General features: G+C 44.2%; 1 protein-coding gene across 1 annotated transcript in view; it reads left to right on the plus strand.

Annotated features, from left to right (window-relative positions):
- Positions 1-25,681, plus strand: part of ADGRV1 (adhesion G protein-coupled receptor V1) — a 450,458-nt gene extending 424,777 nt beyond the window's left edge. The window contains 3 exon segments of the mRNA XM_064176319.1: positions 10,484-10,675; positions 12,244-12,421; positions 25,145-25,681. Coding sequence (XP_064032389.1) covers positions 10,484-10,675; positions 12,244-12,421; positions 25,145-25,263 — 489 coding nt within the window. The 3' untranslated portion in view covers positions 25,264-25,681.
- The last annotated feature ends 440 nt before the right edge of the window (positions 25,682-26,121 follow it).

A 26,121-nucleotide genomic window follows, 5' to 3' on the forward strand; every position in this document is an offset into this window, starting at 1 on the left:
TGTTTGTAAGTGTCGGTAGCAGCCTTGAGACAGGTTGAAAAATGGAGCATCCAAATTACTTCTCTTTACCAAAAGTCCTGCAAAGATACTTCAGTTTTATAAACAGAAGTATCTCTAAAGCAGATGGTATTATCTGAATCCACTTCTCCTTGGAAAACTAGATTTTGCAGCTTCAGAGTAGGGTATCTCAGGCATGGGTGAAAATACTTGTGTGAGAAATATGATATATATGGGTGTTTTAAAAGAAAAAGTAACTATCTAATGCCTCAGTGTGTTTGTGCTCATTAGAGCAGTAAAGGTCTTTTTTTGTACAAGATCCATTTAAAATTGTAGGGTACAGTAGGAATCTCGTTTTTCTCTCTACGGGTAAAAAGGAGATGATGAAGAGGTTTGTTGGTGGCCTGCAGTCTGTTGTATGCTTTCTCATTACTATTAGCTGAGTTATGTCAATTTCCAAACTTAGACAGACCATAGTGTCAGCACAGTGAGCTAGAACATGCAGATTTAGAGGATAAAGAGAGACAGAAAGATTACGAGTGTCAAATGTGCAGTGGAGGCTTTCTGTGGATCACTCCTCCAGGTTTGCATGTGACCTTATGAAGTGTGAAATGTGTTCTGTCCTTTTATTGACAGCCCTGGCAGTCTGTCCTTGATTTACTCGCTTCCTGCAGCTGTCACTCCACAGAATAAATATATCAAGCTGTTGTATATGAGAATCCCCCTCACACCCATGCATGAACAAAACCCTCCCACAAATGATAAAATGTACCAGGAAAACCTTCTCCTACAGAGAACTTTCCACAGTTTCACTGGGCAACATGTTCCAGTGCTTAATCACCCTCACATCAAAATATGTTTCCTTTATACCCATTTGGAACCTCTCCTGTGTCATCTCAGGAACAGTATCTCTCATTCTCCTGACATTCTCCTCTTCTGTTCTCACTAACCATCTCTTGTCTTTTGGGGAGCTGATAACAATTAATGGCTGTTAATTGCCTTCTGAATCTTCTTCATGTTAAAAAACCCAGTTCCTTCAGCCTGTTACTAGATGGCATGTGCTTGAGCCCTTGATCATTTTTGTCACCCTCCACTGGACTTGCTCAAGTTCTTACCCATTCAGTTCTCTACTTATTTAGACAGCAATGTCCTAGACTGGATATTGGAGTGTTAGGAAAGATCAAGCAGAAGTGTTGCAAAATACAAAGGTGATGGGATGCCACTGATCTTCCTTTGTCCACTGGACCAGTCACAGAAGGCAGTTAGGTCGGTCAAGCATCCATGGCAAATCTGAGAGAAGAATGGTGAGGCATTTGACATAACCCAGAGCAGCACTGAGGCTGTTCTCACCTCACTGGCTGAGAACATCCCAGTGAACTCCCAGGCACACTCCTTTGAATGTGAGCTTTCCTTCAGACAGTTTTATCTGTGGGAGTTTTTGGGTATCGCTTTCCCTGCCTTCAGAGTGCAGAAAATCAGATATACGGACCAGCTTGCTGAGGTCAAATAAGAAAAGCCTGTCTTCATCAGCATATACCAGTAAAATAACTAGCAGCCTTTGCTAGTAATACCCTGCAAACATTTGTCAGGCAACATCCAGATCTAAGAACTGTAGGTTGCCTGTCTGCTCTCACCTTCGGGACAGCCTAATTATCTGCCTGAAGTAGTTCTCACCTTCCTCACAGGATGTATTGGTAACACTTGTATCTTTTACTGTGGAGTTGTATTGGTGCTGCAATCACGTAACCACAAGCGACATGGGGTTGGACGTTCTGTAAGTAGTCCTGTGGGCCCAGTGCATAGGAGTTGTGTAATACTGCACACAAATCCTCCAGAGTCCTGCTTCTTTAACTTAGTTGTTCAACCTGCTTCCATAGAGCCCAGCTCAAGCTCTCAGGTTAGCAATCAGCTGTTTCACTCTCAGACCCGATGGCTTCATGCAATTGACAAGACTGAAGGGTGGGATGCCATCCAGGGACACCTAGACAAGCTGGAGAGGTGGGCTCAGGTGGATCTTAGGAAGTTCAGCAAGGCCAAATGCAAGGTCTCGCACTGATTTGAGGCAATCCTCATTATCAATACAGGCTGGGGAGATGATAAGATTGAGAGCAGCCCTGCAGAGAAGGACCTGGAGGCATTGGTGGGTAGAAAGCTGGATATGAGCCAGCAATGGGCCCTTGCAGCCAAGAAGGCAAATAGCATCCTGGGCTGCACTGAAAGGAGTGTGGACAGCAGAGAGAGAGGTGATTCTGCCACTCTGCTCTGGTGAAACCTCACCTGGAGTACTGTGACCAGCTCAAGGGAAGAGAGATAAGGACCTGGTGGAGTGGATCCAGAGGAGGGCCATAAAGATGACCAGAGGGCTGGAACACCTCTGCTATGGATATAAGCTAAGTGACTTAGGGTTGTGCAGCCTGGAGAAGAAATGGCTTCAGGGAGACTTTATAGCAGCCTTTCAGTATCTGAAGGACACCTACAAAAAAGCTGAGGAGGACTTGTTTACAAGGGCACGTGGCACTAGGACAAGAGGCAATGGTTTTGACCTAGAGAAGAGTAGAATTGGGTTGGACATTAGGAGGAAGTTCTTCACTATCAGGATAGTGAAATATTGAAACTGGTTGCCCAGGGAGGTGGCAGAGGCCCCATCCCTAGAGACGTTTGAGAAGTCTGATTTAATGATGTCACTGCTCACTGGACAAGATGACCTTCAGGAGTCCTTTCCAATCAGTTGCATTCTATGATTCTCGGATTCTTTTGGCCTTCTTGTACATGCTTGTGGGATGGGGAGAGCGGTTTTTCAATTTGTGTTCAACAGCAGAGGGCCTTGGTACTAGGCTGACTAGGGAGTTTTGGATCTAGGTTGGGTTTTCTTAACGAAATTTTAAGGATACAAAACATTTACCACTTTTTTAACAGAGATATCATTGCCTGTGTTACTATTGCCCCTATAGACTTATCTTCTTTCAGTCCCTTCAGAGTCTGTAGGTTTCTTCTCTGAATATCCTGCAGGTCTGGCAAACCTTCCAACAGAATTTGAGTGTTCTCTGCATTTCGTATTTGATCCAACTGGCAAAGACAGTGTCTGTGTGTCTCTGAAGAGGTAAAGTGGTGCCAACTTGGCCAAAGTTGTTTATATGACAAACACAGTGACACTTATTGCAATGGCAGCAGCCTTATTTTCATAGTCATTTAAGACTATTTTTACAGAAAAACAGTGTAATGTGTCTCAAAAGTGTGTTGAGAGACAATTCAGCTCTCAAACCAATGCTTTGGAAAAAGCCCAGTGAGATTGTGAAAGCTGTGGTTGCCTGGCACAATCTAAATGTCTGCATCCTGCCCAGCATGGCAGCTGCTGGTGCTAAAACAAGCATGGATCAATAAAACTTGATGCATGGCATCTTCATGTGTATAAACATTGAAACTCTGCATTGTTTGAGCAGGAATATTTGTTCTGGTTTCCCAAACCAAAGGTTTCCCAAAATGCAGTTGCAGTGGTTTCTTAAAGACACACAGTACTGAGAGTGAGACCACAAACTCCTTTTGATACTTCAAACAAAACCACAGAGATGACACATAGGAGCTAACATCTACAGAGTGTGTCTGCTTGAGACTCTAGATTTGAGAATATGGTCAAAGAAGGTTCACTCCTTTTTTTCCAGCTGAGGAAGAAATATCACACATATAATAGGAGCACTGGGGCTTGTTAGGTATTAGCTCGCTTCTAAAGCATTGCCATATTATTTTACAAGAGTGGGAGAAGTAAAACTCAGAATTTTTGTTTCTGTTAGCCGACTTGGCCTGTTATCCTTTCTGTCCTTAAACAGGCAAATAACTTCCCCAAGTCCATGTACTCCTTGTGGAAGGACACGGTGGAGCTGTCTCATCACCTGTCTGCATCAGTGTCTGGGCGATATATGAACCGAACACGCTGAGGTTCCTTCTAAGCCTTGGGACAGGGAGAGCTGCAGCAGAACTGCCATATGCAGCCATGCATCTCAGGGATGCTGGCTCCTGCTGCCCAGGAGAAGAGTCTGTGTCTATGGATGAAGTGATAGCAGCAGGGAAGAGTGGCATCAAGGATGCTTTGGGTGTCAAAATGCCTTTCTGTGGTTCTGGTGGGAAAATAATTCCTCATAAAGAGCGGTTTCCAAAACGCACAGAGAGTTAAATCAGGATTGCAGGCTGAGAGGAGATAATTGTGATACTTTATTTCATGTTTGTTTTCGAAGACTTGAGTGTCCTCACTTGAGGCTGCATAGGAGAGTGACGTAGCATGGGCCTTGTGAGCCACAGCCTGGTTCGGCAGGAGAGCAGGACCCAGGCTAGCTCAGCTGAAACGCGCTTTCTCGCAGCCTTTTTTCTCCTCTTTTCTTGAGGCTCTCTCGATCTGAGGAGCCCAGAGGGAGGCAGGGAGCGGCAAGCAGGCGCTGAGTACTCGCAGGCAGGTGAGTCAGAGGGCGGTGCCTGGCGAGCAGCACATTTAAACGAGGAGCTCACTGCTGGGAAAAAACAAAAAACAAACAACAACAAAAAAAAAAACCACACCACACCTAACAACTCCCCTCGGACCTTCAGGATAGCAGACATGGTTCGAACTAGGTCCAAGCTGTATAATACTTGTAAAACTGTGGGCACCCAAACAGAGCCCACCTGTAGGAGTGCAGGCGTCCAGACGTCTGGATGTGAGGAGTGCTGGAGCCTGGCACTCGACACAGGCAATGGCTGCATTAGGTGTGAGCAGATTGATTGTCTGCTTAACCTGGTGGCTGAACTCAAGGGAGAGGTGGAACGACTGAAGGCTGAAAGGGAAGGTACAAAAGAGCAACATGCTCTGCAGTCCCCCTTGCCAGAGGGAGACGAACAGAGCAACCAAGAAGAATGGATGCAGGTGCCTGCCAGAAGGGGCAAGGGAAAACCCTTCCAGCCATCTTCACATCCCCAGCTGCCCTTACATAACAGATATAGGGCACTAGAGGTTGAGGATGAGGTGATCCTGGAGCAGGCAGAAGCATCACCGGCTGGGAGGGCAACTGAGACAAATCAGTTGCCCCCTCGCATCAGAACAAGTACCCAGAAGAAAAAGAGGAGGGTAATTGTTATTGGTGATTCCCTTCTGCAGGGAACAGAGGGCCCCATATGCCGGCCAGACCCCTTCCACAGGGAGCTCTGCTGCCTCCCTGGAGCCCGGCTCAGGGATGTTACCAGGAGGCTGCCTACTGTAGTGCAGCCCTCTGATTACTATCCCTTATTAGTTATACAGACAGGGAATGATGAGATTAATAACAGAGGGCTAAAAGCTATCAAAAGGGACTTTAAGACACTGGGGAAAGCAGTTGAGGGAGCAGGGGCACAGGTAATCTTTTCATCTTTACCCTTAGTCACAGGCTGGAATACAGAGAAGAATAGGAAAGCATATTTGATGAACAAGTGGCTCAGAGGTTGGTGCCTCCAACATAACTTTGGATTCTTTGATATTGGGGAACTTCATCTTGCCACAGGTCTGCAATCAGCAGATGGGACACAACTATCACAGAAGGGGAGAAGGACCCTGGCACATAAGCTGGCTGGGCTTGTTGAGAGGGCTTTAAACTAGAACATGACAGCACCAGAGATAAATCAAAGGGAATTGAGGATGGTAGGCTAGAGCTAGGGGTAAAAGCAGCAGCCCAGCTGAAGTGCATGTACACTAATGCACGCAGTATGGGTAACAAACAAGAGGAGCTGGAAGCTCTGGTACTGGAGGAAAACTATGATATTGTCGCCATCACTGAAACGTGGTGGGATAGCTCACATGATTGGAGTGCTGTAATCAATGGCTACAGACTCTTCAGGAGAGACAGGCAAGGGAGAAAGGGCAGGGGAGTGGCTCTGTACATTAGGGATACTCTGGATGTCATGGAGGTAGAAATCAAAGATGATCAAGTTGAGTCATTATGGGTGAGACTTAAGGCGAAGGCCAACAAGGCTGATATCCTGGTTGGAGTCTGTTATAGACCACCCAACCAGGAAGAAGAGGTTGATTTATTACTCTTTGAGCAACTGGAGGCTGCCTCAAGATCACCTGCCCTTGTTCTGGTGGGCGACTAACCTACCAGACATCTGCTGGGACTTAAACACTGCAGAGAAGAAGCAGTCTAGAAGGTTTCTGCAATGTGTGGAAGACAACTTCCTATCCCAGCTGTTACGTGAGCCTACCAGGGGTAAGCCCTGCTTGACCTGCTGCTCACAAATAGAGAGGGGCTGGTAGGGGATGTGGTGGTTGGAGGCTGCCTGGGGTCCAGTGACCATGAAATTATAGAGTTTTCAATCCATGGAGAAACCAGGAGGGGCATCAACAGAACCTCCACACTGGACTTCCGAAGGGCAGACTTCAGCCTATTTAAGGAACTAACTCAGAAAGTTCCTTGGGAAAAAGCCCTTGAAAACAAAGGGGTCCAGGAAGGTTGGACCTACTTCAAGAAAGAACTCCTGCAGGCACAGGAGCAGGCAGTGCCATTGAGCCGGAAGATGAGCCGACGAGGGAGGCAGCCAGGCTGGATGGGCAGGGAGCTACTGAAGGAATTAAAGATTAAAAAGAGAGTGTATCACCTTTGGAAAAGAGGGGAGGTGTCCCAGGAGAAGTTCAAGGAGGTTGCTAGGTCTTGTAGAGGAAAAATTAGAGAGGCAAAAGCCCACTTGGAGCTCAGGCTGGCCACGGCTGCCAAGGAAAATAAAAAGTGTTTCTTTAAATATCTGAATGGCAAGAGAAGGGCCAAGGGCAACCTCCAGTCCTTACTAGATAGAGAGGGGAACATAGTGACAAAGGATGAGGAAAAGGCAGAGGTGCTTAACACCTTCTTTGCCTCAGTCTTCACTAGTGGGACAGGTTGTCTCGAGGACAGCTGGACTCCTGAAGTGGTGGATGGAGTCAGGGATCAGTACAGTCCCCCTCTAATCCATGAGGAAGCAGTAAGGGACCTGCTGCGTCATTTGGATCCTCACAAGTCCATGGGACCGGATGGGATCCACCCTAGGGTGCTGAGAGAGCTGGCAGCTGAGCTGGCCAAGCCACTCTCCATTATTTATCAGCAGTCCTGGCTCACTGGAGAGGTCTCTGAAGACTGGAAGCTGGCCAATGTGATTCCCATTCACAAGAAGGGTCGTAAGGAGGAGCCAGAAAACTACAGACCTGTGAGCCTGACCTCAGTGCCAGGCAAGGTCATGGAACAGGTCATCTTGGGTGCCATCACAAAGCACCTACAGGATGGCCAAGGGATCAGGCCCAGCCAGCATGGGTTTAGGAAGGGCAGGTCCTGCCTCACCAACCTGATCTCCTTTTATGATCAGGTTACCTGCCTGGTGAATGTGGGGAAGGCTGTGGATGTAGTCTACTTGGACTTCAGCAAAGCCTTTGACACTGTCTGCCACAAGAAGCTCCTAGCCAAGCTGGCAGCTCATGGTTTCGACAGATTCACTCTGTGCTGGATCAAGAACTGGCTGGATGGCAGAGCTCAGAGAGTGGTGGTGAATGATGCCACATCCAGTTGGCAGCTGTCACTAGTGGTGTTCCCCAAGGATCAGTGCTGGGCCCAGTCCTGTTCAATATCTTTATTGATGACCTGGACGAGGGCATTGAGTCCAGCATCAGTAAGTTTGCAGATGACACCAAGCTAGGAGCAGGTGTTGATCTGTTGGAAGGTAGGAGAGCCCTGCAGAGGGACCTGGACAGGCTGGATGGGTGGGCAGAGGCCAATGGGATGAGATTTAACAAGGCCAAGTGCAGGGTTCTGCACTTCGGCCACAATAACCCCAAGCAGCGCTATAGGCTGGGGACTGAGTGGCTGGAAAGCAGCCAGGAGGAAAGGGACCTGGGGGTACTGATAGACAGTAAGCTGAAGATGAGCCAGCAGTGTGCCCAGGTGGCCAAGAGAGCCAATGGCATCCTTGCCTGCATCAGGAACAGTGTGGCCAGTAGGACAAGGGAGGTTATTCTTCCCCTGTACTCAGCACTGGTTAGGCCACACCTTGAGTCCTGTGTCCAGTTCTGGGCTCCTCAATTCAAGAAAGATGTTGAGGTGCTGGAACATGTCCAGAGAAGGGCAACGAAGCTGGTGAGGGGCCTGGAGCACAAATCCTATGAGGAGAGGTTGAGGGAGCTGGGCCTGTTTAGCCTGGAGAAGAGGAGGCTCAGGGGTGATCTCATTACTGTCTACAACTACCTGAAGGGGCATTGTAGCCAGGTGGGGGTTGGCCTCTTCTCCCAGGTAACCAGCAATAGAACAAGGGGACACAGTCTCAAGTTGTGCCAGGGTAGGTATAGGCTGGATGTTAGGAAGAAGTTCTTCCCAGAGAGAGTGATTTGCCATTGGAATGGGCTGCCCAGGGAGGTGGTGGAGTCACCGTCCCTGGGGGTGTTCAAGAAGAGACTGGATGAGGCACTTAGTGCCATGGTCTAGTTGACTGGATAGGGCTGGGTGATAGGTTGGACTAGATGATCTTGGAGGTCTCTTCCAACCTGGTTGATTCTATGTTATTCTATGTTATTCTATGTCCTTGTGATTCCTAAGATGTGGCCGTACAGCATTTTCAACTGATGGGTTTTCTTGAAAAGTACAAACCAACTTGAAATGTGTGTGCAGCTTTTGTAGCTAACTCCTCAGAGACCCCAGTGCCAGAGGCTGCTCTGAATTCAGTGTCATCACTGTTACCTCTTCTTGGGGTTTTAATGCTTCTCATATCCATTAAACAAATTAAAAGGAATTAATTTGCTGGTCCCATTACACTTGACCTACATCAGAGTCCTTGGATTTGTTTGTGGAATGAAAGGACATTTTGGTTCCTCTTCAGTGTCTTTTAAGTGCCATATGTGTTTGCCTCACTTTTTTGGAATGTATTTACTTACGTGTATTGGAAATAAATTTCCTCTCCATTAACTGTTATAGGTCCTCTTAACAGAAAACAGTAACATGGAAAAGTATGAAGAAATTTTCTCAAGTTTGTTCTGTTCGGTTTTGTTTTAATAATTCTTCCATTTGTTGATTTGCTACTAAAATAAATGTACCCAGAGATTTGTGTGGCTTTACAGCAAGTATGGCATTATAGCATATCAGCATTGCAGTATGAGGATATCCCCAGTGTTTGACCAGCTGAGATTGAAATCCCACTGAATCCCATCAACTTTGATGTCACTTTGGGTGACCAGACCATATAGTTTTTTTTCATTAGAAATTAAAAATCTTCAGATCATGAGGTGCTGCTAACTGTTTTATAAGGATGAAATTTCATATGGTTATATATATATATAGGGTGTATGCAGTGCTTCCACGGATTTTCAAACCACTTTGCATCAGAAATTCCCAAATACACTAAGGTGAATCTCTTCACTGTTTATAACTTCTATGTTTATTACTTCTATGTCAGTGGATACCTTCCCAATAAACCATTGTGCTTAGTACAGTTGGTTTCAGGGATTCTAGAGGAGAATGTGAAATAAAGTATTAAAAAAAAAACCACAACAAAACAAAACAAAAAAAAAAAAAGACAAAGCAAGCAGCAACAACAGCAAAAACATTGAAAAGCCCCAAACTACACACGTACCCACACCAAAAAAAGCTCAAAACCTCAACAGTGCAAATGTAGCTGTGTTGAAGCAATTTGAATTAGTCTAATAGTCCTAATTCTGTACTCTTTAGGTTAACCCCTTCTTTCGGTAACTATTGAACTGGTTGGTTTATCAGTTGCAATAGATTATTTTCCCTTAGTATTAGTGCAACTTAAGAACTAGAGAAAGTTTGATACTTCCATGTTTGATCACTGGTTTTCTTTGGGAACAAAAGACATGCTTATAATACTTCTCGTGGCTAAGTCTAAAGGTCAAAATTAGCAAGTTTTAAACTGGAGCTGCAGAGGCGTACAGCAGAGCAATTGTAGTGGTCACAGACAGAAGGCAGTGATGAATTAGAGGGTATCACAAAGGACACAGCTCAGTATTTGGGATGGCAGTGATGCAGACTGCACAATGCTGGAGTTGGGGCAGGAATGGAAGGAGCCAGCAGGTCAGTAAGGAAATAAAGGATTGTGGCTAGGGGCCAGCAGCCAAACCCTGTTGTACAGACAGCCCTTAACCACAGTTTCACTATTATGACAACTGTAAAACTTGAGTTGATTTTGTTGTTCTTGGGATCTTGGCTTTGCTTTGCCACCATGTGTCTTCAACCAAACAATCATTTTCAATAATTCTTTTAGTTGTTGTGTGTGTGTGTGTGTGTGTGTGTACAGGTGTGTTTAGCTGGAAGCCTCAGGATAGGAACTTATTTCTAACTTAGTTGTGATGGGCAATAACGTCTCTTTTTTCCACAGAAACTGCCTACAGCCTTCTGAGAATGGACTGCTGGTATAAGAGGAGGCATCTGCTGCAGAATATATGACCTTGCACATGACTCTCTTCAAATTCTGGTCTAAGCTCTCTGCATTTCACACACTGATGTTTTTTCTCTTTTTGTTTCAGGGTCTTTATGTCTTTGTGGTATATTTCATCCTGCACAACCAGCTTTGCTGTCCTGTGAAAGCAAGTTATACTGTAGACATGAATGGGCATACAACTCCAGGATCAGCTTTTTTCACACATGGCAGTGGTCTGCCAGCTGCAGGTGGAGAGATCAGCAAGTCCACTCAGAACCTCATCAGTGCTATGGAAGAGGTAATGATGCTCAAAGTCATCACTTTCTCTATGGAAAATGTACCTGGAGATTGAAGTGACAATACCAAAGTGTAATATGCAGGAATGAGAAGATAATTGTTAGATGTTGGCTTTGGGAAGTGGAAGGCATTATTATGTTTTTTTCACCATATAAAATTGTTGTCTTTAGCCATGGTGATATTTTTCAAACTTACAATTCCCTATTAACATCCCATCATGAGAAACACCTCTTCTTTTGCTTAAGCTTTCAGTTTATTATAGAGGCTGGATGAAGTGTTGTCAAAAGTACAGTGTGAGAAATCAAAATACCAGTTTAAATGTTCTTAGATGAGTTTTAAGTCTTTAATTATCTTAAGTCATGGTGTGCAAAATTCGTAGAAAGAGAGAGGGAGGGGGAGAGGGAAAAAGAGAAAAACAGAAAAGAGGAAAAGGAAAGGAAAGGGGAAAAAGAAAAAAAAAAAGGAAAATTAAAATAGGGAAGGGAAGTGAAAAATAATTGTGGGGGACAGCAAGCTTTTATGTTCCTCAGCTTCTAAACGGTGGATGAGCAACAAGTGAAGAGAACATATTTTGATTGTCTAAAATATATTTATTTAGAATCCAGTATTGTGGCTTTTCATCATGTCTAAGGAGGGGACAGATTTTCAAAACCACCTCTTGTCTCATGAACTGAAATTCTGATTTTTTTTTTTTTTTTTTTTTTGCATCTCCACTTTGAAGTGGAAAATGAGCTATAGCAAAGTCAATGTCTACTGGGCTGCATGCTGCAATCAGAACCTGTCCCAGGTTAGGGCAGATCCCTCCCCTGGTAGAGTAAAACTCACTACAACATGGATTTTTGGAAAGTCAGGAAAAATGAAAATTGTATTTCTTACAGTTTCAACTCAATATAACAGTATAAAGAGAATAAACTACTACAGAAATATAATAACCTTAAGGAAGATGGGGAAGGGGTCAAGCAGCAGCAAAGCAGCAGCAGCCGAAACAGTGGCAGGGGAAGATAGCAGCAGGTACAGCAGAAGCAGCAAAAGGGAAGGTGCAAGCTGTGCTTCCAGACATGGAGCTCTTCATGCTCCAATGAAATTATATTAACTTATCCATTGTTGCCATGATGTGGTCTATCCCTAGAATGTTCACCTGTCCACTCAGAGCTTCCACTTCTAAGTTTCTCTGTTCCAATTTTTTTTTTAATGTCTGAGCTAGAAATCTAGCTCAAATGGCCACAGAACCTTAAAAGACTGACAAATTGCTTTAAGATACTTTATTAGCAAGGTCCAGCTATAGATCATATAATGGAAAGTAATGATAATTAGATGGTCAAATTCATAATCAGAAGTTCAACCTCTGGATTTCTTTGGGAACAAAAGGCATAACCAGTGGTTAATGAGAGCTTATAGAACAGAGAAGCAGGGTCCAGCAGAGGAAGAGGCAGTGAGCTGGCTGGTCCACTACAGAAGCCATAGAATGGCTGGTGTCTTGCTCTTGAGTTCAGCACTGCCTGTAGTTTACAGCTTCTGAACTACAGTTTTGGTGTTAACTACATTTCTGTGTCTTTTTAAACTCTGCAGGTGCCTGCAGACTGGGAGAGGGCATCCTTGCAGCCTGCTAGTCAAGCTAGTGCTGCCTTTAAGCAGAGTCCACAAAATGGCAATGTTTTCCACCCTTCTGGAGGATTTAGCACCAGCTCATTGGTTGCTGATGAGGAATCACAGGAATTTGATGACCTAATATTTGCTTTAAAGACTGGTGAGTGACTCTTCTCCTTATTCCTCAAAGTGGTTTTGTTATCTTCATGCTAATGGAGTCACCATTGCATGACCTCCATTAAAATAATCTGCTAGTGAAAATCTGAAGTAAAATTGTTTTCCCTTGGACTGCTGTTCCATGGAAAATGCTGTTTAGGCTATCTAAAATAACAGAGAAGCAGTTTGCAAAATTATGTTTTGAGTCATGATGATAAGCAGACCTACAGAAAATGGCAGCAGACTGGAGACTATGATATTTTTATGAGCACTTAAATCACAGAATGGTTTGGAAGAAACCTCCAGAGGTCAACTAGTCTAGCCTGCTCTGCAGTGAGCAGAGACATCCTCTGCTAGATCAAGTTGCTTAGAGCCTGACAGGGCTTGGGGCCTCAACTACCTCCATAGAAAACATCTTGCAGTGTTCCATTACCCTTATGATGCAGAACTTGTTCCTCACATCCAATATAAATCTGCTCTTCACCAATTTCTGGACACATTTTTCTGAATGCAGCTCAGGATACAGTTGGCCTTCTGGCTGCAAGCACACACTATTGGCTCATGTCCAGAAGTCCCTAACATTCTGTGATCCTGTGGTAAGACCTGGCAGATACTAACCCCAGCCCTCCTCCTCTAACAAAAGGTGAAATACAGATGGGCTGGCTTGGTAGTAGGTGGTCACCTAAATGATGTTTGAGGATACCATACAACCTTGCAAGAGGCAGTAATGAGATACTGATAATATTAGCATCAATAATTTCATGAGTTGTTGTTTTTTTTTTTCCCTTCAGGGGCACCTGTTTGGAAGACAGGGACTGCTACTAATGAAGGGGTGGTTTTATTTAGTATATTTTTAATACTTCATCTCCTAAGCAGATTTCCATTGTGGAAAACTCTTCTAATTATGAGGATAGTTGAATGATTAATAGCTGTTTTAGGACTAAGAAAGGCAAATATTTATGAAGATTGTCCCAAAGTCTGGATTAATTTTCCTGGGTATTTTGTAGAGTATCTTTCTATTATGCAGTGGATTAGTTGGGGCAATTAATGAGGCAGGAATTATAAAATAATGTAGTTATTTTATTTCCAAAAAGCCCTGCCCACAAACTATATATAAATTAGTTAAATTTGGCTTCTAATTCAGTCCAGAAAATCTTCACAAGAACACTTATGGGCAATTCATTAATTTAGGAGGATCAGAAAATGGGAAGTTTAGCCACAAAATGGCTTTGCCCCACTTACAAATAGGCGGCCTGGAGCCATAGGGAAAGGCTGTTCTACTCACAGTGGAGGAGCAGAAATTTCAAGGTAATCCCTGCTTCCTTTGCAGCAGTGTTGGAACTGCTCATCATCTTGATAGCTGTTAAGAGGCTTCTGGATCTTCCCAGGCTCTAGTGGGGTGCTGGGAAAGAGGCAGACTATCTCTGACCTGATCCTGGTTCCTCTTGGCACAGAGGTTTGCAGAGCTGCAGGCAGGATCTCTTGTAGATGTGCAGAGAGCAGGATGTTAGTGACACTTCTCACCACGTCATGAAGCACTTAATGCCTTCTCCTGGTAAACATGAGGCACTTAAGTTTCCAGGTAGTTCAAGTCCAAAACATCAGGGCTAAGCTGGTCTGAAGCATAAGGCAGAGCAGAACACATCCATGCTGAGAAAAGCAAGGTAGAAGCGTGTTGTCTGAGTAGAGTAGAACATAGAGCAGAGCATCGCACAGTGAGGCAGAGGCAGCACAACTGTTTGCAGCTTAGCTCAATTGATATTATTTGCCCAAGTGCAAAGACTCTTTGGCCACAGATTCACCAATCAGAATGGCATTTGCGAAACTGACCATAGTAGGTGAGGAGAGGGCTGGCTTACCCTTATTTGGACAAGACACTAACAAGTGCATAAACACCTGTGGGTACCTGTTTATCACTTTGGGAGGGAACATAATGGCCCAAATCTTTGTTTTCCTTCCACCCTTACTTCCCTCATCAGCAAAAAGGTGGGGCAAGATAGGACATCTAATAGGCCTATTAGCCTTCCAGGACAGACAGTTAAAGATTTTGGGCAAGACTTTCAAATCCAGGTGCATAAGCTTGCAGTTACAAAGTTATTAAGTAGCTAACAAGGTAGCTTCTACTTTTTCACTCCTTCCTTAAAGGGAACCAGATAATTTATAAACAATAGCAGTAGGACAAGGGGTGATGGTTTGAAACTAACAGAGGGAGATTTAGACTACATAGGAGGAAGAGTCTGGCCCAGGTTGCTTGGAGAGCTGGCAGATATCTCATTATAGGTTGGACTTGATGATCCTGAGGGTCTCTTCCAACCTGGATGTTTCTGTGATCCCTGGAACCATTTCAGGTCAGGTTCGACAGGGCTGTGAATAACCTGTTGTAGTTGCAGACATCTCTGCTCACTGCAGCAGGGTTGAACTGTATGACCTGTAAAGGTCCCTTTCCACCCAAACCATTCTAAGATTCTCTGATTCTGTATGAAGCCATTCACATCTAACACGCCCACCATCACACACAGCAGCTTCAGAAGCTCAGTTGACATCAGTTTCTCTATTTTCTGCAACAAGCTCTGCGCACTATGGAAGACTTGAGTCTCAAATCATGAAAAGCTATCTAGACAACAGCAGTAGTTAAAAATTGCGGTTGATAAAATTCACCACAATTTTAGCACTTAATGTCGTTTTTTGACAAATCTTCAAGCTCTATCATTGGTTAATTAGTTCTCAGTTCTAATAGAATTAGGTCTACAGACAGCTTTAGATTATTCTGCCTAAGTGTTATTATTGTCTTCTCTGTTAATATTTTATTACTATTGGTCCCATGAGCCTTTTGCATTAATGTTATTGGAATCAGGCACCACATTCAGAGAAAAATGTTTTTGTTTGCATTAATGATTGAAGCAGTATCTGGCTGTTTAGCCCTCATGCTTACTCCTGTGCCCAAACTGTGTCCCCAGCAACATCACAGGAGCAAAACCCCATGATTTCTAAGCCATCTGGTTTCAGCCTCACACCAAACATTTGAACAAGTCAAACTGAAAGATGCGGTGTTGTGGTCAGAGTAGCTTTAACCACCACAGTAAATGTTTGTCAGCTGTTGCCTTAGTTACAAGCTATGGCTCCACACATTCTTTGAACCAAAACCGTGAGCTTTTCTGTAACTAAAAGTTATATCTGGTTTATTATTTTCATCCGGACTTGTTCTCCAGTCCAGCCCAGTGGGTGACCAAGAAGTGAAGGCACTCTTCATGGTACAGAGGAGAAAACTTCATAGGAGCAACAAGAAAGCAGATGAGGTGGTGGGAGGTGGGATTTGTTCTCTGTTTGGTATTACAGGCTTATGCTGCTAAAGTGTTCAGTGAGCTCTGGTCTGACAGTTAAGCTAGCAGGTGCTGAAAGGAGCCTGTCTGTTTCTCCCTCGTGGTAGGACATGCCTTTCTCTCTTGCATAATTGCACATTAAACTGCAACAACTCAGAGGCTCCGTTATTGTCATCATCCTTCCCCCTTTTTCTCCCTCTCCCCTCACCACTCAACATCAATTTGATGTCATTTGAGGACCAGTCCCAACCTGAAGGAAGCAGTGGTCATCAGCAGCTGGAAGGCCACCACCTCTTCTCTAAGCACGCTAAAATGTCTGGGCAGCTGAGATGCTTTTCTGCTGCCTTCCTCTTGTCTATATAATTTGCTGTTAAGGAGCACTTCTCAAGCATTGTTTAGATGAGGCTTTACTTCATTAGGCTGAGAACTACTCATCTGAACTGGTAGAGGAGAGAAAAGCTGCTTTGCACCACATTAACTAGTTTTGTCCCTTCCAAACTGGGAGGTGTGCCATTTGGGTATAGAAGAAGGATAGAAATGCCTTGCTCTGCTGTTGCTTGAGCTTTACTTATAAGTAGAAACAGAAAGAAACCTCCATTATCTGTCATCTCTAAAGCTGTCTAGTGTGGATGTGGCACTTTGGGGTATGATTTAATGGCCGTGATGGTGTTAGGCTGATGGTTGGACTCAATTATTTCAGAGGTCATTTCCGAGCAAAACAATTCTATGATTGTATGAATCTATAACTAAACTCAGCCACAGCCATGCTAAAGTATTATCTCCTACTCTAAAAGCTGGCTGAGGATCATCACTGATTAGTAGAAGAATGTGTCTTTATGCCTTTTTGCACTTCACCTGTCCTTTCTCCCTGTGAAGATTAAAGCTGCCTGCAGGTTAATTTATACACACTGCCTTCAACCATGAGGTTTAATCTGGCAGCCAGAATAGGTGAAAGTGGGAGTATAATCACAGCAAAGATTTGTCCTCTTGTCTGACCCTTGCACTGTAGCTGATCTATATAAGTAGCAGGAATGAAGGATGGCTAACAAAGCTTTAAACAACCCAAACAACTTTTTAAAGCTTAACTTTATTCTTAACCCACAGTGGTTTAGTAATGTGCAGTTTGCAGCACAGCTCCACAGGTGGATGTGCTGACACACTTGGCCTTGTTGCTAAAGAAATGTATCACAGAACCATGCACTTAGCCCTTGGTTCTGTAATCATTAATGCTGGGACTAATTACAGATTAACTTGGAGTACAGACTGGGTCAGGTGAAGGCATACAACTGCACTTCTAGCAAATTAGATGGCCAACAGCATACTATGTCTTTGCCAGCTTTTGTACAAACTTTGCATCACATGGACACAGGTGTTTTTTTTGTTAGGCGGAAGAAATTCTAAAGTTGGGCTCCTTATGTCATAAATCCATGGCTTCTAAAAGCCTCTTCAATTAATTCCTACTTTCCAACAAGTATGTGCATGTCGTTACAGAAATACATAGTAAGGATTCACTGTTCACCCCATGACTTCATCTCTCATGCTGTGGGAACCTTTCGGAAGCCAGATCCAAGCCAGCTTAGGTGAGGGAAATTATAGAACAATTATGGAAATAAAATAATCTAGGGGCATGTCCTGCCTATTTGTAGAATCATAGGATCATAGCATCATAGAATCATTAAGGCTGGAAAAGACCTCTAAGATCAACCCCAGCCTCTACCCAACATCTCCTTTTTTTTTCCCTTTACTTTTTAAAAAAATATTTATTATTTTTTCTTAAAGGTTTAGTGTCTACTGAGGAGAACAATTACTAAGTAGTGTTTTGTTAATTACACTAATTAACTGTAAAATTGCTGTCATTTTAGCCTTGATCTCATTTTTCCTCTGATTTATTTTGCGAAGTTTATACTGATAGACCTTTTAATAAGGTCAGTATCATCCAGACTGTCACAGAGTTGTATGTTGCTGTTGTGATGGCTGAAGCCCAGTTCCCTAAGGACTTCTGCTCTGGTTAAGGCTGGGGAGTTAAATAAGGAGCCAGCAGAATAAAAGTAGATGGAATCCATCCTAAAGCAGCAAGCTGTCCATCAGGTTTTCACCAAGGCATAAGCACCACAAAACATGACAGTTTTGCTGATCTCTGAGCTTCCATCCATTTTCCCATTTCCTACAAATGGTCTCGTTCTCCCCCTTCATGATGGACAAACATGAACCAACTCATTCCTCTGTGAGAGAGTAAAGACAGAGAGGGACCCAGCCACCCTCAGTGCTAACTGGTGACCCACTCCTGTAGAAAGGTGATTGCAAATATATTTATATGTCAGAGCAGAACAAACTACCCTGGCACATGGTACTTTCCAGGTATATGTTGGACAATATCAGTGGGGGATACTGATGCATCCTCATCCCAGTGAAGTCTTTTTGCTTTTAATAGTGGCATATGGGATGAATTATAAAGAAATATTCTATGTGGAGAATACCTGGAAAACTCTCTAAGTTAAAAACCCCAGCTAGGTGTAGCTGTTATAACAACATTGTTACATAAACCAGCTCAGAACTTTCAATTTGCTACGGCTATGGTGCTAGAGTAAGCTCTTGTTCAAACCTGGCTTGTTACCACTGCAGGTTCCCAGTTTATGAATTACAGGATCCCATCATGGTGAGGGTTAGAATCATAGAATCATAGAATCGACCAGGTTGGAAGAGACCTCCAAGATCAGCCAGGCCAACCTAGCACCCAGCCCTAGCCAGTCAACCAGACCATGGCACTAAGTGCCTCATCCAGGCTTTTCTTCAACACCTCCAGGGACGGTGCCTCCACCACCTCCCTGGGCAGCCCATTCCAATGGGAAATCACTCTCTCTGGGAAGAACTTCCTCCTAACATCCAGCCTATACTTTCCCTGGCACAATTTGATACTGTGTCTCCTTGTTCTATTGGTGGTTGCCTGGGAGAAGAGGCCAACCCCCACCTGGCTACAATGTCCCTTCATGTAGTTGTAGACAGCAATGAGGTCCCCCCTGAGCCTCCACATCTCCAGGCTAAACAACCCCAGCTCCCTCAGTCTCTCCTCAGAAGGTTTGTGTTCCAGACCTTTCACCACCTTTGTTGCCCTTCTCTGGACACATTCCAGCACCCCAACATCTCTCTTGAATTGAGGAGCCCAGAACTGGACACAGTACTCAAGGTGTGGCCTGAGCAGTGCTGAGTACAGGGGCAGAATAACCTCCCTTGTCCTACTGGCCACACTGTTCCTGATGCAGGCCAGGATGCCATTGGCTCTCTTGGCCACCTGGCACACTGCTGGCTCATCTTCAGCCTATTATCTATCAGAACCCCCAGGTCCCTTTCCTCCTAGCTGCTTTCCAGCCACTCTGTCCCCAGCCGGTAGAAGGGACCTCTGGGGATCATGTAGTGCAATCCTGTCCCTGATAAAGCAGGGTTAACCACCGCAGCAGCTTGCTCAGGATCACAATGGCCAAGAGAGTTCAGAGTCTCTCCAGAGAGGGAGATTCCACAACAAAGTTTCTGCTATTCGTATGGAACCTCCTGGGTTCCTGTTTGTGCCTGTTGTCCCTTGTTGTGCTGCTGGGCACCACTGAAAAGAATCTGCCTCTGTTCTCTTGCTCATTGTCCTTCAAATATTGATGGGCATTGAGAAGTTCCCCTCTCAGTCTGCTTTCCTTCAGGCTAAACAGCCCTAGATTTCTCATCCTTTCCTCCTCGCAGAGATGCTCCAAGCCCCTCACCATCTTTGTAGCTTCCACTGGACCCTCTACAGCGAGTTTATTGTCTGTGTTGAACTAGAGAGCCCACAACTGGACACCATACTCACCAAGGGCCTCTCATGATGGCAATCCTGAACGAGAGGAAAGATCTGAACTTACAGCTTCTGAAGGGTGTTCAGTACAACATCCTGGAGACTGTCACAGGACAGATAAAATGCAGACAGTGGCAAAGTGCCAGATGCTTGCTCTGCTTTATCAACTTATGTCATTGCTGTTTTGAAGGGCTCATTTCACCAAGGAAAAGGAAATAGGGGTAACCACATTGCATATTCATTCAACTTTTCATTTGGATGGGGACATTCTACCTGTGCATGTAAATGTGACTGCATAATATCCAGGAAGTTTTTCTTCCAACCAGGATTTCATTTGTAGAAGTTTAGATGTCTGTTAGTGTCATTTTTATAAAGTCAAACTCCTGGAAAAATATTAAGAAATAATTTTATTTTTTTTTTTTAAATCAAACTTTATGTTAATTTCTAAATAATGATGGAAGTGCCCCCGGGAGATAGGAGTGCAGTAATTACAGAACAAGCTCTGTCTCCCTTAAAATGTTCCAGTGGGAGTTTGAGACCTATCTGAACGAGCAAGATGATAACAGCTGGTGTTCAAGGGCACGTTGGAATGCTCTGACAAAATCCTTCAACCGGTAGATGTCACTGGAGGGACCTCACTGGGTTTGCAAAGCGAGCTACGTGACTTCCAACTGCCAGACTTTCTAGTTTCTAGCCAGCCCTTTGATATGGAAAAGAAAGGAAGCCAAGGCCTCGTTTTCCTACGTTTTTTTCTTCATTTAGTTCCTTCACACGGTGAGGAAAATGAACACTGTCTGCTACATACCTGCTATCCACCTCTAGCATCCTTAGAGTAGCGTAATCTTTGTGGGGTCTGGCTGAGAGTGACTCCTGCTTCAATCTGAGAGCAGCCTGGACCTCTGAACCCTGTGAAACTCCATGGTGTAAACAGTCATACCCTTCCTAGTCTGCCCACTGTTTGGTAAGCTGGTATCCTGGTTACATTGCAGCTCTCCTTCCTAAAAAGGATTAGCTCTTGCATAGTTTGTCTTTGCATCCGCAGCAGAACAAGGCACTTGTAAACCCAAAGCAGCCTACTTCAGTCTCAGATTTGACAAGTTCTTGACAAGAGCCTCCATAACAACAAAAATTAAAATCTCCTCTGACTTTACCCAAAGCCTGCATCACCTATAAGAATATGCATCCAGTCTCTTTATGGTAGCCAGCACAGAAGTGTTTATAAAACCCCATACTGAATAATTGCAGTGTAGTCGAGTTGTCTTTCTAACCCCATCAGTCGATGATCACTTCAAAATCTGATCCCGGGTTCATCATCTTTAAATAAGATGTTAAATGTTTTCAGTAATGTGGGATTTCCCCCCCCTTTTTGAATTTTGTACCCTCTTCAGTCCAAGTAAGTGCTCTGAGATAATTCCAGTGGTATTGATGCTACATAAGAAGTATTGTTCTGTTTCTCCATTCAAAGTATTTTGTTTACTTGAAGGTTATTACCTTGTCCTTCCACCCCCAAATGGTAAATTTACCTCCTCTCTTGCAGTCATGTTTCCTTTCTAAAACAGTTTTAGAGAAGAGAAGGAAAAAAACCAAACCACCACAAGTAACTTATTTATCTAATACAGTTTTTCCCGTGACTTTCAAGCAACTCTTACTTATTAGGACCACAAATCAATGAAAAGATTAAATACACTTATAAATTTAAATCAGTAAGTATGGCTTAATCCTCTTCAGTACTCTTATTTTAATGATTCAGAGCCTAATCTTCTTGTCTTTCTTATTGTACCTCTCTGTGCTGATATGTTTTTACTCTGGTGATGTTTTTTTTACTCCAGTGGTGTGTATTTCCTCCTATCATTCTCTGGCAGTAATTGCTGGTGTCTCAAAAGCTTGCATCATACAGAACCAAGAGCAGGGCTTCTCTAGTAGATGTTAGTGAATATACATGAATTCTGTGACTAAACAGGAAGGATCATGGTGCAAAAACATCCACATTTCACCTGCATGCAGCAGGGTTGGGTTCAAGCAGTGTTGCATCCAAGTTTGACCCCTACCAGGACTTCTTCCAGACCTCTACAGGAAAGGTTACCTGGTCCTGCAGCTCTTTCTGCTCAAATTCTCTGAAGCAGGCTCCATACCCAAGATTTCACTCTGACTTCCCACAGCAAGGGATCATCCCTGTGCTGTGCATACTGCTTTTCTGCTTTGGGAATGGTGGAAGGAAGGATACTATGGAAAAAATTTGTCAGAGTGGAATAATAAGGGCATAGAAAGTGGAATAATAGGGGCATAGAAAATTATTAGTTAATTCCAAACAAACCTAAATTACCCTAGTCTTGTCTTTGGACAAAGAAGCTCCAAAGCCTGGAAACCCCAAAGCCTGGAATGTTAGCTGAGACAGAAATGAGAGAAGCACTATGCAACTGATAGGAACTCATGGAAATGTTTTTTAGCACAAAAATGCAAATCATTGCATCTCTCGGCATTCTCTATTTGGGGCTTTTTTGAGCTCAGCATCTCTCCTTTGCAACTCCCTTGAACTATGTGTGGTTACAGATCAGTTTCTGCCTCAAAATTAATAATTTCCCTAATTATTTGTAAATTATATCAATGTAAGACCATGCCTGAAATTATCCTGCCTTGAAATTATCATGCTTAATTACACTGATGTGCATCTTGCAACAGATTTAAAGCCTAGATGCCCTAAACCATAACAAGATCTGAATTTAAAGCATGTAATTTTAATTAAAGAAGAAAAACAACAAGGAAGGGAGAAAGGGAGAGAGGGAGGAAGGAAGGCAGAAAGGAAGGAACGCAAGCAGGCAAATCCCCTAATGATTCTGTGGGTTGGACTAGCTGACCTTTAAAGGTCCCTTCCAACCCAGGGCATTCTATGCTTTTAAGACTCACATATTTTTAGAATTCACTCTATAACTTAAAGAGAGGAAATGAAGCTGTGCTGGTTTCCAGTTGCAGCTGATATTCTGTGAAGAAGTGGTCTGAAAAAATACACATTTCATGAAAAAATGTGCAATATTATTTATCTAAACATTAACCAGATCAAGTCTTACCCCCCCCAAAAAAAAAAAAAAAAAAAAAAAACCCCACACAATCCAAACCTCCAAAAAACAAGGAAGCCACAAGCTGTCAGAAGCTGTGTGACAGAAGGATGGAGAAGGTGGCCTCCTAAGGTCTCTTCCAGACATACTTTGGAAGTTTCCATGGGCTGAAGTCTACCATTTTCTCACAGCAGAAAGAAAACACAATACACCAACTTGTGCCAAAATGTGGGTTTAAAGGACATTTAGTCATCATCTTTTCTCATGTTCAAATTACAGTCCTATTAAAATAGCTGGAATTGGAGTTTAACAGGGAAATTATATCATTAAAAATCAATTCTTCTTTAAGAAGTCCTTGGAAATACCAGACTGTAAGAGCCAGACCATGAACCCAGCCTAAACCAGACCTTGATTTATGCTTTTGTGATTTCAAGGCAACCTCTGAATAGCTATTGTACCATTTACTGAGACAAATAAAGTGTCTGACAGTAGAGTTATGCAGAACAGTGTCTGGATGGGACCAAACTATGTCAGATAATGCTGAAAGCTATGGATTCAGAACTATGATGTCAGGTTCACAGTATCACAGTATCATCAGGGTTGGAAGAGACCTCACAGATCATCAAGTTCAACCCTTTACCACAGAGCTCAAGGCTAGACCATGGCACCAAGCACCACGTCCAACCTTGCCTTGAACAGCTCCAGGGACGGCGACTCCACCACCTCCCCGGGCAGCCCATTCCAGTGTCCAATGACTCTCTCAGTGAAGAACTTTCTCCTCACCTCCAGCCTAAATTTCCCCTGGCGCAGCCTGAAGCTGTGTCCTCTCGTTCTGGGGCTGGCCACCTGAGAGAAGAGAGCAACCTCCTCCTGGCCACAACCACCCCTCAGGTAGTTGTAGACAGCAATAAGGTCACCCCTGAGCCTCCTCTTCTCCAGGCTAAACAATCCCAGCTCCCTCAGCCTCTCCTCGTAGGGCTGTGCTCAAGGCCTCTCACCAGCCTCGTCGCCCTTCTCTGGACACGCTCAAGCATCTCAATATCCCTCCTAAACCGGGGGGCCCAGAATGGAACACAGTACTCAAGGTGTGGTCTAACCAGTGCAGAGTACAGGGGCAGAATGACCTCCCTGCTCCTGCTGACCACACCATTCCTGATGCAGACCAGGATGCCACTGGCTCTCCTGGCCACCTGGGCACACTGCTGGCTCATGTTCAGGCGGGTATCAATCAGTACCCCCAGATCCCTCTCTGTGTAGCTGCTCTCCAGCCACTCCGACCCCAGCCTGTGTCTCTGCATGGGGTTGTTGTGGCCAAAGTGCAGCACCCTGCACTTGGAGCTATTGAACGCCATCCCCTTGGACTCTGCCCATCTGTCCAGGTGGTCAAGGTCCCGCTGCAGAGCCCTTCTGCCCTCCAACTGTTGCGGAGGGCAGGATTTGATACGTGGCCAAGTCAAGAATTTATCAAAATAGTTATTTTTTATTTTCCCAAAACCCCCCCCCCTCAACTATATATACAAAGATTATTTTAGTTTGATAAACAGGTTCAGTTGCATGAGAATTAGATCTACAAGGATACCATCAATAATCTGACCATTTTGGAATTCAGAATTTGGAAAAGGCCTCAGCTATTAATTAATAGCGGTTTCTTACTAAATTAAGCTAAGCCAAATAACTCACTCAGGCTGGCTCGTGCGGTCTGTCCTTCTCTTCCTTTCCAGCGGCTGCAGGAGTCGTTAAGGGTCGTTAAGGGTCGTTAGGCACACAAAGGTGTGCCTAACAGGAACGCGAATCCTTGGTCTCTCTGCAGTCCAGGCACAGGGGAGTGTGTGAGCTCAGGCAGACACATACATCCAGGCACGGGCAAACTCCAAAGCAGGAACCCCAAAGGTGGGAAGACCCCCAATATTTATAACCTTCGCTAGACAAAGGGCAGAGTTACCACACCTTAGGCGCGAAAGCGCATGGCCAATCCCAGCCTGGCTCCAGCGCGGGAACTCACGGGGCAGTCCCCCCCTTCACGGGGCAGTCCTCCCCCCGCTTCACGGCTGCAGGGCAGGCGAGGGAGGGGGAAACCAGGCGGCTTTCCCCCTTTCCCCCCGAAGTCCGGGTAGGAGAGGAATTTAGGGAAACAGGACTCCAGGACACCAACCCAGTCACATCTGCCCCCAGCTTAGTGTTGGACATGAGGAGGAAGTTGTTCAGCATGAGAATGGTGAGAGCCTGGAATGGGTTACCCAGGGAGGTGGTTGAGGCCCTGTCCCTGGAGGTGTTTAAGGCCAGGCTGGATGGGGCTCTGGCCAGCCTGATCTAGGGTAGGGTGTCCCTGCCCATGGCAGGGAGGGGTTGGAACTGGATGATCCTTGTGGTGCCTTCCAACCCTGAGTGAGTCTATGATTCTGTGAAAAGGAGACTTTCCACGTGGCTATGGGGTAGAGAAGCATTTAACTAATTAGAATTGAGCAGAACAAATCACCGTTTCTGTCATCGTTTTAACTTTTTTTTTTTTTTAATATTTTATTCTTCTGCTGTTTCAGGTGCAGGCCTCAGCGTCAGCGATAATGAATCTTGTCATGGCAGCCAGGATGGTGGCAGCATGGCGAACTCCCAGATCGTAGAGCTTAGGAGAATACCCATAGCAGACACTCACCTCTAACTCCCATAGGTTGCTTGGGTTGGGTTTTTTTCGTTTGTTTGTTTGTTTTGGTTTTGTTTTATTTCTGTTTTGATTTGTTGTTGTTGTTGTCGCATTCTGTTGGTTGTTTTTTTTAATTCAAGCCTCAGTATTTTTATATTTGTACTTCCTTTTGCACTAAAACACTATATGAAGCTATGTAGTAGAATGCTGTGAGCTTTACTGGATGTTTAACACAGAATGTTTGCTTGAGGTTTTGCATATCAGAGAATGAGCTGTAATTTTTTTACGGTGGCTGAGCATCAGTAGATACCAATGGCCACTGGCCTAGATTTGTATCTAGTAGCTAGATGACATATTTCACAAAGTGTAGCTTTTTTAATTGACCTTGATGTGTAACACTGATTAATAAAAATTATAACAGTCTGTTTGATACAAACCAGTTTGTTATTTCTGCTTGTGTAGCTGGAAGATGATGCAAACACTCTCCTGGGCAGGAAAACTCTTTAATTACACAGCTGTTTCCTAAGGTGCACCCTTCTCCCTGCATTTCAAACACCTAAATGTGTGAACTTTACACACTGAAATGGAAACCAATCTGGAGCTGGGGAGTTTGACATTCAAATTATGACATGGCAAAATATGAACTGATCTGAATAGAGAGAAAGGGGAGTGAAGATGATTCTGTGAAGGACAAGAGTGAAACACTGGAGGCTGCATGCTGTCAACTGCAATACCTTGCTGACTTCGTGATACTGAACTCTCTCATTCTTCTTACAGTCAGAAACAAGAGGAAGTTCCAAAAAGTTGCATTTTCTGTTAGTCTTTGTGGGTGCTACACAGATGGCCCTGTTCTGATTGAAGGTTTCAAGTGTTGTA

The sequence above is a fragment of the Pogoniulus pusillus genome, chromosome Z (assembly GCF_015220805.1).
Source record: "Pogoniulus pusillus isolate bPogPus1 chromosome Z, bPogPus1.pri, whole genome shotgun sequence".
Classification (NCBI taxonomy): domain Eukaryota; kingdom Metazoa; phylum Chordata; class Aves; order Piciformes; family Lybiidae; genus Pogoniulus; species Pogoniulus pusillus.